Raw genomic sequence first — 11998 nt, 5'->3', positions numbered from 1 at the left:
GATGAGCAGTACTCTCACAGTGGGCCACGCCCCCCACCAGTGCATGAATCCCATGCACTGGGCCTCTAGTCCCTTATATTTATAAAACAATTTAGAACTTGTAAAGGACTTCAATTAATACCATCTATAAGTGTTTGAATCATAGTTATCCTTTGAGGTAGATAAAGACATTAATATCCCTATTTTACTGATCAACAAGCCTAAGCTTTACCTTGGATCTAATGTTAGGAGATGCAGTAAACTATTTTCTCAAGACATGAATCCAGTGAGCTGCTGTGGTAACTTAGACCAATAAACGTTATTGCGTAATGAAAAATAAACATAAACAGAGTATTAGCTGGCCTTTGTGAAAAGTAGGCCGTGTTACAAAAACTGAATGCAGTTCTACTTGCCACATCTTAGCACAGGCTTAAAGTTGTGGGATACAGAACAGAAAAGGGGAAATTAAATTGCCAAAGGATTTGACAAGCTGCTTAATTTGAAGCATAAACAAACTAACAAAGGTACACCCAGTTTAAAAAGACCACAGGAAGATACAAGAGGAAAGGTACCAACCAAGTCTACAAAACTGCTATGCCATGGGTGCTTACCACACTAGTGGCATACACTAGGTACTGTTTACCTGATGACAAAACTAAGACTAAAACTAATCAAGACTTAATCACTATATCACAAACTGTTAGAATATGAGTCTCTTTTTAAAATGAATTTAAGATAAATAATTATCATCAAGAATTTATGTGCCCCTCTATTAGGAGCTTTACATATACTTCTTTAATCCTCACAACCACCGCTGTGACACACAGGAATAATTATTAACATTTTAGAAAAACTAACACTCAATAATTAAGTTAATTGTCCAATTTTTTAAATGGTAGGTTTTTTTTGTTTGTTTTTTTGCTTCACTCTATTACAGTACAGTTTTATACAGGAAAAAAATATAAAATAAGAAGGAATATACGAATGTAATGATAGTTTTAAAGATTCAGTCTTAAGAGAAACTAAGATGTTTTGAGGATATCATACCTAATTTTTTCTGACATTCAAAACTCACCCATTCACATGTCTTAAGACCAGAGTTAAAATATTCAGTTGAAGGAACTGACATGCAGTTTCATTCTTATATTTTCTAATAAGGCAGAACATAGAGTACAGCTTTGAAATCAGTCCTCAATTTAAATTCTAACTTTGCTACTCTCTAGCTATGTGATCTTGAGCAAATTACTTACCACTTCAATGTTTAATTTCCTGATCTATAAAATAAGGATAACATTTTGCTCTGTTTGAATTAGAGGCAATGTATAAAAAATACCTAGTAAAGTACCTAACAAATCTACTTAGTAGATTTGCATGAAGTAGTTATTATTATTGTGTGCCATTCAATAAAGAGTAGCTACTGTTATCTTTATAAATCAGGCTTCCCTGATTTTTCTACTTTTCTTTGTTTTCTGTTCCTTGGAAGTCTTTCTTTTTTTTTTTCTTTCCTTTTTTGTTTCCTCCTTCCTTTCTTTCCAAAGATACAGATTCACTGTTTAAGTAATAAAGGGAACCTAACTTTAAATAAAAGAGCCCTGGTGGGTTTGGCTCAGTAGATAGAGTGTTGGCCTGTGGACTGAAAGGTCCCAGGTTCGATTCTGGTCAAAGGCACATGCCCAGGTTGCAGGCTCAATTCCCAGTGGGAGGTGTAGAGGAGGCAGCCGATCAATGAATCTCTTTCATCATTGATGTTTCTATCTCTCTCCCTCTCCCTTCATCTCTGAAATCAATAAAAATATATTAAAAAATATAAAGTAAAATTAAAACACTTCATAGAAAAATAAACCAACAGGAAAAGCCATTTTAAAAGTTAGAATAATGCAATTTACTTTACAAAAAGATTTATCATATTAGTCCTTTAAATAGTAAGCACTCCATGCCATGGCCGGATAGCTCAGTTGGTTAGAGCATTATCCAGATACACCAAGGTTGGAGTCAGGGTGCGTAAGGGAAGCAATTGATCACTTTTCTCTCTCTCTTTATGCCCCTTCCTCTCTCTCTGAAATTAATAAAAACATATCAGGTGAGGATTAAAAAAGAATACAGTGTGTTGGAAGAACCAAGATGGCGGCATAGGTTAACGCCGGAGTTTGCTGCTCTGAACAACTACTTCAAAAGTGAAACTAAAAGACGGAACGGACATCACGCAGAACCACAGGAACGCTGGCTGAGTGGAAGTCCTACAACTAGGAGGAAAGAGAAACGCACACGGACACTCAGAGGAGGCGCAGTGGTGAAGTCAAATTCTGAGGTGCGGAGTGCGCGGAGCGGGCTGGCGGCGGAGGGCGCGGTTGTTGTTTTCAATCGGGAGGGAGTCGCAGACTCTGAGCTCCAGATCCGGGCGAGTCTTTAGGGACCCAGACTCAAACGGGAGAAGTGGGACTGTCTGGCTTCCGTCAGAGCGAGTACAGCTTTCTCTCCCAGCTTTGCAGCGGGTGCTGGGACTCAGAGAGGCAGAGCCCCTGGGGACAGGACTGAGAGCCGCCATAACTGCTCTCTCCTGCCCACCCTGTTGATCCTGTGCGATCTGCCCCGCCCAAGCCCTGCACAGAGGCATTTGCCGGATAGCCTCAGGCAAAGGCTAGATTAGCACCTCCCTAGAGGACAGAAGTTCTCTCACTGCTGACACAGCTGATTCTCATAGCCACTTGGCCTGGAGGTCAAACCCTCCCTGGAATTAGCTACAACAATCAAGATTTAACTATAAGACTGTGAACAAAGACCACTAGGGGGTGCACCAAGGAAGCATAACAAAATGCGGAGACAAAGAAACAGGACAAAATTGTCAATGGAAGATATAGAGTTCAGAACCACACTTTTAAGGTCTCTCAAGAACTGTTTAGAAGCTGTCGATAAACTTAATGAGATCTACACGAAAACTAATAAGACCCTCGATCTTATATTGGGGAACCAACTAGAAATTAAGCATACACGGACTGAAATAACGAATATTATACAGACGCCCGACAGCAGACCAGAGGAGCGCAAGAATCAAGTCAATGATTTGAAATGCGAGGAAGCAAAAAACATCCAACTGGAAAAGCAAAATGAAAAAAGAATCCAAAAATGCGAGGATAGTGTAAGGAGCCTCTGGGACAGCTTCAAGCGTACCAACATCAGAATTATAGGGGTGCCAGAAGATGAGAGAGAGCAAGATATTGAAAACCTATTTGAAGAAATAATGACAGAAAACTTCCCCCACCTGGTGAAAGAAATGGACTTACAAGTCCAAGAAGCGCGGAGAACCCCAAACAAAAGGAATCCAAAGAGGATCACACCAAGACACATCATAATTAAAATGCCAAGAGCAAAAGATAAAGAGAGAATCTTAAAAACAGCAAGAGAAAGAAACTCAGTTACCTACAAGGGAATACCCATACGACTGTCAGCTGATTTCTCAACAGAAACTTTGCAGGCCAGAAGGGAGTGGCAAGAAATATTCAAAGTGATGAATACCAAGAACCTACAACCAAGATTACTTTATCCAGCAAAGCTATCATTCAGAATTGAAGGTCAGATAAAGAGCTTCACAGATAAGGAAAAGCTAAAGGAGTTCATCACCACCAAACCAGGATTATATGAAATGCTGAAAGGTATCCTTTAAGAAGAGGAAGAGGAAGAAAAAGGTAAAGATACAAATTATGAACAACAAATATGCGTCTATCAACAAGTGAATCTAAGAATCAAGTGAATAAATAATGTGATGAACAGAATGAACTGTTGATTATAATAGAATCAGGGACATAGAAAGGGAATGGACTGACTATTCTTGGGGGGGAAAGGGGTGTGGGAGATGTGGGAAGAGACTGGACAAAAATCGTGCACCTATGGATGAGGACAGTGGGTGGGGAGTGAGGGCGGAGGGTGGGGCGGGAACTGGGAGGAGGGGAGTTATGGGGGGGAAAAAAAAGAGGAACAAATGTAATAATCTGAACAATAAAGATTTAATTAAAAAAAAAAAAAAAAGAATACAGTGTGTTAATATTTTGTGGTTTTTTTAAAAAAATTTTATTGTTGAAACTATTACATATGTCCCCTCTTTTCCCCCATTAACCCCCTCCAACCTGCCCTCGCCTTCACTATCTATAGTCTGGGTCCATGGGTTATACACATATGCATACAAGTTGGATCACCTCCCTCTCATCCACCCTCCCCTGTCTTCCCTCCGAGAGTGTGTGAATATTTTGGATTAAAAAGCTTTAGCTCATGCCAAACTGGTTTGGCTCAGTGGATAGAGCGTCGGCCTGCGGACTCAGGGGTCCCAGGTTCGATTCTGGCCAAGGGCATGTACCTTGGTTGCGGGCACATCCCCTCTGGAGGGCGTGCAGGAGGCAGCTGATCGATTTCTCTCATCAATGTTTCTGGATCTCTATCCCTCTCCCTTCTTCTCTGTAAAAAATCAATAACATATATTAAAAAAAAAAAAAAAAAGCTTTAGCTCAGATAGCATTCATTTACAATATGGTACTTCATCAGTCCAAGAATAAAATGGTAAGAAAAAAACAATCATTCTGTAATTATCAAGCAAATTTAACTCAGGTAAAGGAACTGTGAACCAAACAACAGGGCTTGTTTTGAAGATAATTTCAGCAGCAGCATCTTAAGAAAAATCACAGTTAAAACACAATTTTTGCAAAACAAACTTTTGGCTCAACAAGATTATGCAACATTCAGTTTTAATAAAAACATATTTAATTATGGGCAGTGAAACAGAAACAAGAGAAAACAGAAGTATCAACCATGTTTTTAAAATCCTTTTCTAGAATAACCAATGTTTATTAGGAAGTTATAGCCTCACTGACAATAAATATCAACAATATCAGGAAATAGAACAATTATTGTCCAAATACTGATCTTCTGTAACCAAAACACATTTTTGGGTTCAAGAAAACACAATATACACATACCAAAGAAAACACTCCATATACACCCCAAACAAAAACTAGCTGAAGAAAAGAATTGAACTGGTTGGAACACACTTATTGTGTTACTGCTTTAAGAACCCCACGGAGTACCTTGTAACTCATTAATTGCACGTTTTCTTTTGGAGGGAAACAAGGACCTCTCTCTGTCACATATGCATAAGGAAATCTCAAAACCCAGAGGCCATCTGGTGGGAGAGTGATTTCTTGTTTTTCTGGGTAGAATACTGGACACGGTGGTGGGCCTGGTTGAACCTGAAGAACACAGGTAATACAATTATTTTTACATTTTTCAATAAGAAACACCTGAAAATAAATGCCTAAATAAACAATAGGTTTGTAGGTAATAGTACACTCCAATATTTCACTGTTTAAACTCAAATATTATCCTGCTTTTCTACAGATTATAACTTCAAGTTCTGCCTCTGAACCAATCAATGTGACCTGATGGCATGAACAGATGAACACACAATATTAGTATTTAAACATTTTTTAATGTTATTTTATTTTATTTTGTTTTTGTTAATCCTCACTGAGGATATTTTTCCCATTGATTTTTAGAGAGAGTGGAAGGGAGAGGTGGAGATAGAGAGAACCATCGATGTGAGAGACTTATCAATTGTTTGCTTCCTGCACACACCCTGACTGGCACTGGGGATTGAGCCTGAAACTGAGATATGTGCCCTTGACAGAATCGAACCTGAGACCCTTCAGTCTGCAGGCCGATGCTCTATAGTCACTGAGCAAAACTGGCTAGGGCTGTTTTCATTGATTTTAGAGAGAGAGGGAGAGTGAGAGAGAAAAAGAACCATTGGTATGAGAAAAACATTGATTAGCACCCTAACTGGGGATCGAGCCCCAACCTGGGCATGTGCCTGACTGGGAATCAAACAGGAGACCTTTTGGTGCACAGAACGACGCTCAACCAACTGAGCCATGCCTGCCAGGGCAAAAAGTATTTAAATTAAGCCTTGTTTAATGAAATAATTACTTTGACATTATCCTGTACTTTTTAAAAATAATCAAAACAGCCCTGGACGGTTTGGCTCAGTGGATAGACTGTCAGCCTACGGATTGAAGGGTCCCAGGTTCAATTCCAGTCAAGGGCACATGCCCACGTTGTGGGCTTGATCCCCAGTAGGGGGCATGCAGGAGGCAGCCAATCAATGAATGATTCATTCTCTTCATTGATGTTTCTATCTCTCCCTCTCCCTTTCTCTCTGAAATAAATATATATTTTAAAAAAAACAACAATCAAAACAAGCATCAGGCCTTGCTGGGTAGCACAGCTGGTTAGAGCATCATCCTGATATACCAAAGTTGCAGGTTCGATCTCCAGTCAGGACACATACAAGAAGCAACCAATAAATGCATAAATAAGTGGCAAAACAAATCAACATTTCCTTATCTCTCTCTCTCTAAAATCAATCAACAATTTTTTTAAATCTTCACCTGAGGATATATATGTGTGTGTGTGTGTGTGTGTGTGTGTGTGTGTGTGTGTGTGTATATATTTCTTTTTTTACTATATTTTTATTGATTTCAGAGAGAAAGGGAGAGGAAGAGAGAGGTAGAAACATCAATGATGAGAGAGGATCATTGATCGGCTGCCTCCTTCTTGCCCCCTACTGGGGTTCAAGCCTGCAACTCGGGCATGTGCCCTTGAATGCAATTAAATCCGGAACCCTTCAGTCTGCAGGCTGATGCTCTATCCACTGAGCCAAACCAACTAGGGCTGAGGATATGTTTTTATTGATTTCAGAGAGAGGAAGAAAAAAAGAGAAACATCGATGTGAGAGAGAAACATTGATCAGCTGCCTCCTGCACATCTCCCACTGGGGATGTGCCCGCAACCAAGGTGCATGCCCTTGACCGGAATCGAACGCAGGACCCTTCAGTCCGCAGGCCGACGCTCTATCCACTGAGCCAAACCAGTTTCGGCTACAGTATGTGTCTTGAGTGGGAATTGAACCTGCAACCTTTTGATGTACAGAGGATGATGCTCCAACCAACAGAGCCACCCAGCCAGAGCTCAGTAAATAAAGTTAAAAAACAAAAAACAAGCATCAGCATTTTCTGTTTCTGAAGACAGAGTTGTATTTCTTACCTGAGGCATCAGTATTATCTGCAAAGGAGCATCAGGAACCACAACAAAAAGCCTCATAAGTTGAGCATAATGTGGTTTTAGTCCTCTACCCTGAGATGATGACAGAATATACAAGGGCATATCACTATTCAGGGCTTTTAAAGCTGATTCCTTTGGTCCACTTCCCAGTACTTTCATCACTTTGTCAGGTCCTGAGCACATAAACCTCCGACCTCGAGAGTCTTCATATTCAAAGCCCACAAATGCCCGAGCTATGTCATCTCGCCGTCTTCCTCTTCCCATTACAACTGCACTCCTTTTTCCAGGAATAGCTTTATTTGGAGCAGGCCAAGAATTTGTGTCCAAGTCTCCTTCATCTTCAGCTCTGGTCCTGATGACAATGTCCCAAGGCATAAGATAGTTTGTTCCTGGAATGAAGCCCTGTTGATCTAAACCTGTATGAAAGTTGTAAGACTTAGCAGGGCCTAGTTTAACCAAAGACCAACTCGAGAATTTGGGTAGGAGACCTTTAGGGCAATTTGAATGTAGCATGCCTGGGAGATACTCAACTGTGGATGCCTGTCGATCAATCAAGTTTGGTCTCTTCTCCGTTTTAACTTCTCCTTGACCATGGACTTCTGGATTATCTCCTCCTGCTTGTGGATCAGCTGGATAGGTACCTAAACTATCTGTGGACTGACCTAAACTCAAAGCTAAACTCAGGCTTGTGCTCTCTCCTTGGGTTTGAGGTTCTTTTTCTTTAAGTTTATCAGGATCTGTATCTGGAGGGGCAGGAGAAGATTCATTTTTAGCAGGAGCAGGATCTGGAGTACTTGGTTCAAATACTGGAAAATTAATATGATCCAATTTTCCACAACATTTTTCTTCTAGAAGCTATAAAGAAAGAAGGAGGAAAGAAAAAAACAAACAAAAAATCCTGTGAATTTTTCATTTAAAGTAAGTCTTCACTCTAAAAAGCGTAATCAACAATTAATGAGTAAGCAAGTACTTTCCTTTGTCTACATATCTCACTATAGTGACATTTACTTTTCTAGAAATTTTACTTCTGAAAATATGTATTTTTATTCAGTTGGTAGTGAATAAAAAGAAAGCAAGAAAAAGAAACAAGAAAAAAATCCAGAGTCTACCTGATAAAAGTCATAATTAGCTGCCTTGATATCAAAAGGATCATCTCGAGGTGCTTGTTTCCTTCCACAGTTACAGGCCCCAGTGGATCGAGCTCTGCTATTGTGATATAGCACAGGAGGATTTCTATCAGCCTCTGGTTTTTCTCCTGGAAAATATAAGAGTCACTATTAATTTGATACACACAAAAAGCAGAATCAAATTTATTTTGCATTCTATAACATCTAACCCCAAAAATGTTAATATGAAACTTTGTATTCTTTAACAGTTCTCATTTCCTAATACCTTAGAATTCATTTTCTAAACACAAGAAAATAATTAGTAGGCATAGCTGATTCTTTTCTTTTTACAGAAGGAAAGAAAAAATACAATGTGCCTACATTTCTGTGGGGTTCTTTTTAAACATATCAATACATAGTGAACAAACACCCTTAAAACCAGAATAAAAAGACAGCTCAAAGTTTTGATATCAAAATGCTAAGAAAACTTTACCTGATTTAGGTAATGAATGAAATTTATGTACACAATGTTGATCAGTTAAACTCCTCTCTTCACAGAGCTGATGGCCATTGCTCCAAAACTTGTAGCAGTCCTCGTGTAACTGCATGGCATATTTGTGAAAGGCCGGCCCCCTAGCATGTTGACTGTAGACTCGCAGAGCCTGGGCAAGTTGATTCTTATGAACAGTCATTGTGTAATTATGAGGCAAATTTGACTGATAGGCACTATGGGCCATGGGTAAAGCTTTTTGGCACCGGTTTTCTGAGAATTTGGTGTCAATATCCAAAAACCCTTCCAAGACTTTAATACTACTTAAAATCTTAGTTGTTAGCTCCCCAGTGGGAGACCCCAGATCCTCCTCTTTTCCATCTATAGCTACTTCATACAGTTTTGAAGCTGCGGAGATCCACTTCTGGTAAGTGGGAAGTTCAAAATGAGAAGGCTGTGGGTTCCTACCCACACTGTCATCAAAACCTTTCTTGCTCAGGACTAGCTCCACATGCTGCCACAGAAATTCCCGAAGAGTGAAATCCACTAGTTGCCCTGAAGAACTGGAACTGCTGCTATCAACGTGGAAAGAAAGTTGTTGCCGGATGTGTTGCCTCATCACCTGGTATCGCCTGGGACCAGAAAGGGGGGCAGGCACCAGCAAAGATTCAGGATCCTTCACAGTACAATGACTCCTAAGTTGGTCCAGCAACATGCCTACTGGGTCCTCCTCCTGGCTTCCTGGAACTATGTACACAAAAGCTTGGTTGGCAGGCACAGTAAAGAGGCAGTTGATACTCTGATTAGTCAATACACGACTCTTCCGAAAGATTCTATAAATCTGGTCCTCCAGGGCATGTTGCAGCCTCCTCTTGGGAGAATGCTTCTTGGGTTTGTCTGGATGTGCTGGGTCTTGGTTCCGAGGGGGCTCCACTTTGAGGGCTCCATTGAGTTGAAAGAGGAAAAGAAGTCTAGGTGGGCAAGGTCGGCAGTTCAGTTTCCAGTCTTTGCCAACTGGACAATCCTTAATGGCTGTTTTGAGGAGGGGCAGTACTTTCTGTCTTAGTCCATCCAGGGCTCTGAATACTCGATCATAAGTGATGTCAAAGGAACAAGTGGGATGGACCAAAAGCAGGATGTGACAGACGGAGAAAAGGTAGAGGAGACTGAGGCACTGCAGTTTTTCTTGATGTTTCCAGAACTCGTGTGCTTCTGCATGAGGTAAAGGGAGGCCACCTCCAGCTTCCCCACTCTGAAGGGCCTGACAAGCCCGCAGCAGCTGGGCATTGTCACAGATGGACGTGAGAAGAAGGTACAGAACTTTGCTTTCCTGATTGTAATAGGCCTGCAGAAGGCTGTAGTCCTGAGGGCCTGGCCCAGTTTGGTTACCTTCCGCGGCCGCTCCACCCCCCCGAACTGGATCCGCGGCCCCAGCCCCAGGGTCGCCCGCTCCACCGGCCTCCCCGGCGGCGACAGTCTCGGTCCTGGTTCCAGGCCCTGGGTCGCCAGGATCTTGGTGGCGAAAAAGGGGAAAGACCTGTCGGTCGCACACCGTGTTCACAAGTGAGAACTTCTCGGAATTCAGTCGCAGAGCCGTCTTGCCAAAGATTCCCACCACGCAGATCTCATCCTCTCGCCAAGGCGGCTCCGGTCCGCCCGCCGCGCTCCCTCCGCCCTCTGCAGGGGCCCCCTCCGTGCTTTCAGGGCTGTTCCAGGCGGAAGCTCCCACTAGAAGCTCTCGCAAGCTGACGGGACCCGCCATGGTGCTGAGACTCTCTCCAGTCCTTCCGGTCCGCCGGGTAAACCCAACCGACCTTCGTCCTGTCTTGAAATCCCTCCTCCGTTCCTTCAGTTCCTGCTGTCCTCTCATCATAGGTTCCGCCGCTCGCACCTCCCCTCCTAGTTTTTCTCCAAGGTTCCCCCTAGTCCTGCAAAATAGCCATTTAAGATTTTCCTCAACCCGATACTGTAGGATTTGAGATATCATATAAAAAAGACACTCAGAAGCAATTAGTTTGCATTTCAAGATATTTAAAAACACTGCAGAAGGAGTGTGCCAATGCCCCAGCCAGTTTGGCTCAGTGGATAGAGTGTAGGCCCCCAGCAGACTTCGGTCCCCAGTTCCATTCAGGTCAAAGGGCACGTACCTCCCCGGTTGCAGGCTCCATCCCAGCCCCTGTCGGGGTGCGTGCGGGAGGCAACCAATAGAGGTGACTCTCTAACTTCCTTGTTTTTTCTCTCTGTGTCTCTCCCCCTCCCTTCCATTTTCTCTAAAAATCAGTGGGGGGAAAGGATATCCTCACAGGAATGATCTCATTTATATGTGATCTTACAAGTGGAATTTTAAAAAGGAAAAAAGAAAAACACCTAACAGTGAAACAGAGAACAGATTGGGGGGCGGGAGGGCAGGAGGTGGGTGAAGGTGATCAGAAAGTACATACTGAAGCAGTAAGATAAAAAGTTCTGGGGATGTAATTATAGCATAGTGACTATAGATGATAGTACTGTACTACATATTTGAAAGTTGCTAAGGGAGAAAAGAAAAAAAGAAAGTTGCTAAGGGAGTACATCTTAAAAATTCTCATTGCAAGAAAAAAAATTGTAACTATATGAGGTAATGATGTTAACTAGATTTACTGTGGGAATAATTTTGCAATATATACATATATCAAATAATTATGTTGTGTGCCTTAAACTACTAACGTTATATGTTAGTTGTATCTCAATAAAATGGTGGGACCCTAAGTTGTGGTGGGTGGTTTCGGTGTTTTTAATATATTAGGCTATATTTGGCTTCCAGTAATTCTTCTCAACCAACTCGTAAGATTTTAGAAAGGAGTAGTGGTGGGTTTTTAAAATTTATTTTAAATTCTTTTTCTACTTGTTCCTTCCCTTCTACATATCCAGATCCTATTTTTCTTTGAAAAGCCAACTAAAATGAAAACATCCACATGTTCATCCACATAAATTACATTGTGGTCCTCAACATGGAGATTATTTGCTATGTTTAGTAAGTGACTTTGCTGACATATTATTTTAACAATTCTTTGACTTATAAATACAGGAAAAAATAGTGTATATTAACCTCACACATTGTATAGATTTCCCAAGTAAGCAAAATGTTGAAAAACCAAATAGAAAAGACTCTCTTGAAGAAAACAGGAGAAACAACTGTTACACTTTGCTGAAGGGACCACAGGTTGGTACAATCACTTGGAAATCCAGTTTGACAGTATCTACAAAATAGGCACTTTGTAGCCTAGCAGTTTCATAATAGCCAAAAACTAGAAATAACCCTGATGTTCATTAACAATAGAAT

At 41.2% G+C, this 11998-nt stretch overlaps 1 protein-coding gene across 1 annotated transcript; it reads right to left on the bottom strand.

Annotated features, from left to right (window-relative positions):
* Positions 1-4788: 4788 nt before the first annotated feature.
* Positions 4789-10558, bottom strand: SMG8 (SMG8 nonsense mediated mRNA decay factor). The gene is made up of 4 exons (XM_059669648.1): positions 8683-10558; positions 8193-8338; positions 7066-7938; positions 4789-5213 (listed from the first exon to the last, which is right to left on the bottom strand). Exons 1-4 carry the CDS (start codon positions 10550-10552, stop codon positions 5016-5018), a joined length of 3087 nt encoding a protein of 1028 aa, XP_059525631.1. The 5' UTR covers positions 10553-10558; the 3' UTR covers positions 4789-5015.
* Between the last annotated feature and the right edge of the window lie 1440 nt (positions 10559-11998).

The sequence above is a fragment of the Myotis daubentonii genome, chromosome 16 (assembly GCF_963259705.1).
Source record: "Myotis daubentonii chromosome 16, mMyoDau2.1, whole genome shotgun sequence".
In the NCBI taxonomy this organism is placed as follows: domain Eukaryota; kingdom Metazoa; phylum Chordata; class Mammalia; order Chiroptera; family Vespertilionidae; genus Myotis; species Myotis daubentonii.
The sequence above is the reverse complement of the archived record's forward strand: the minus strand, read 5'-3'. Positions and strand labels throughout refer to the sequence as shown.

Coding starts and splice junctions, on each gene's coding strand:
- SMG8 (XM_059669648.1), bottom strand. CDS start 10,552: ATGATGAGAGGACAGCAGGAACTGAAGGAACGGAGGAGGGATTTCAAG. Junction 7,939..8,192: donor CTAATTATGACTTTTATCAG/GTAGACTCTGGA, acceptor CTTTCTTTATAG/CTTCTAGAAGAAAAATGTTG. Junction 5,214..7,065: donor AGATAATACTGATGCCTCAG/GTAAGAAATACA, acceptor TGTGTTCTTCAG/GTTCAACCAGGCCCACCACC.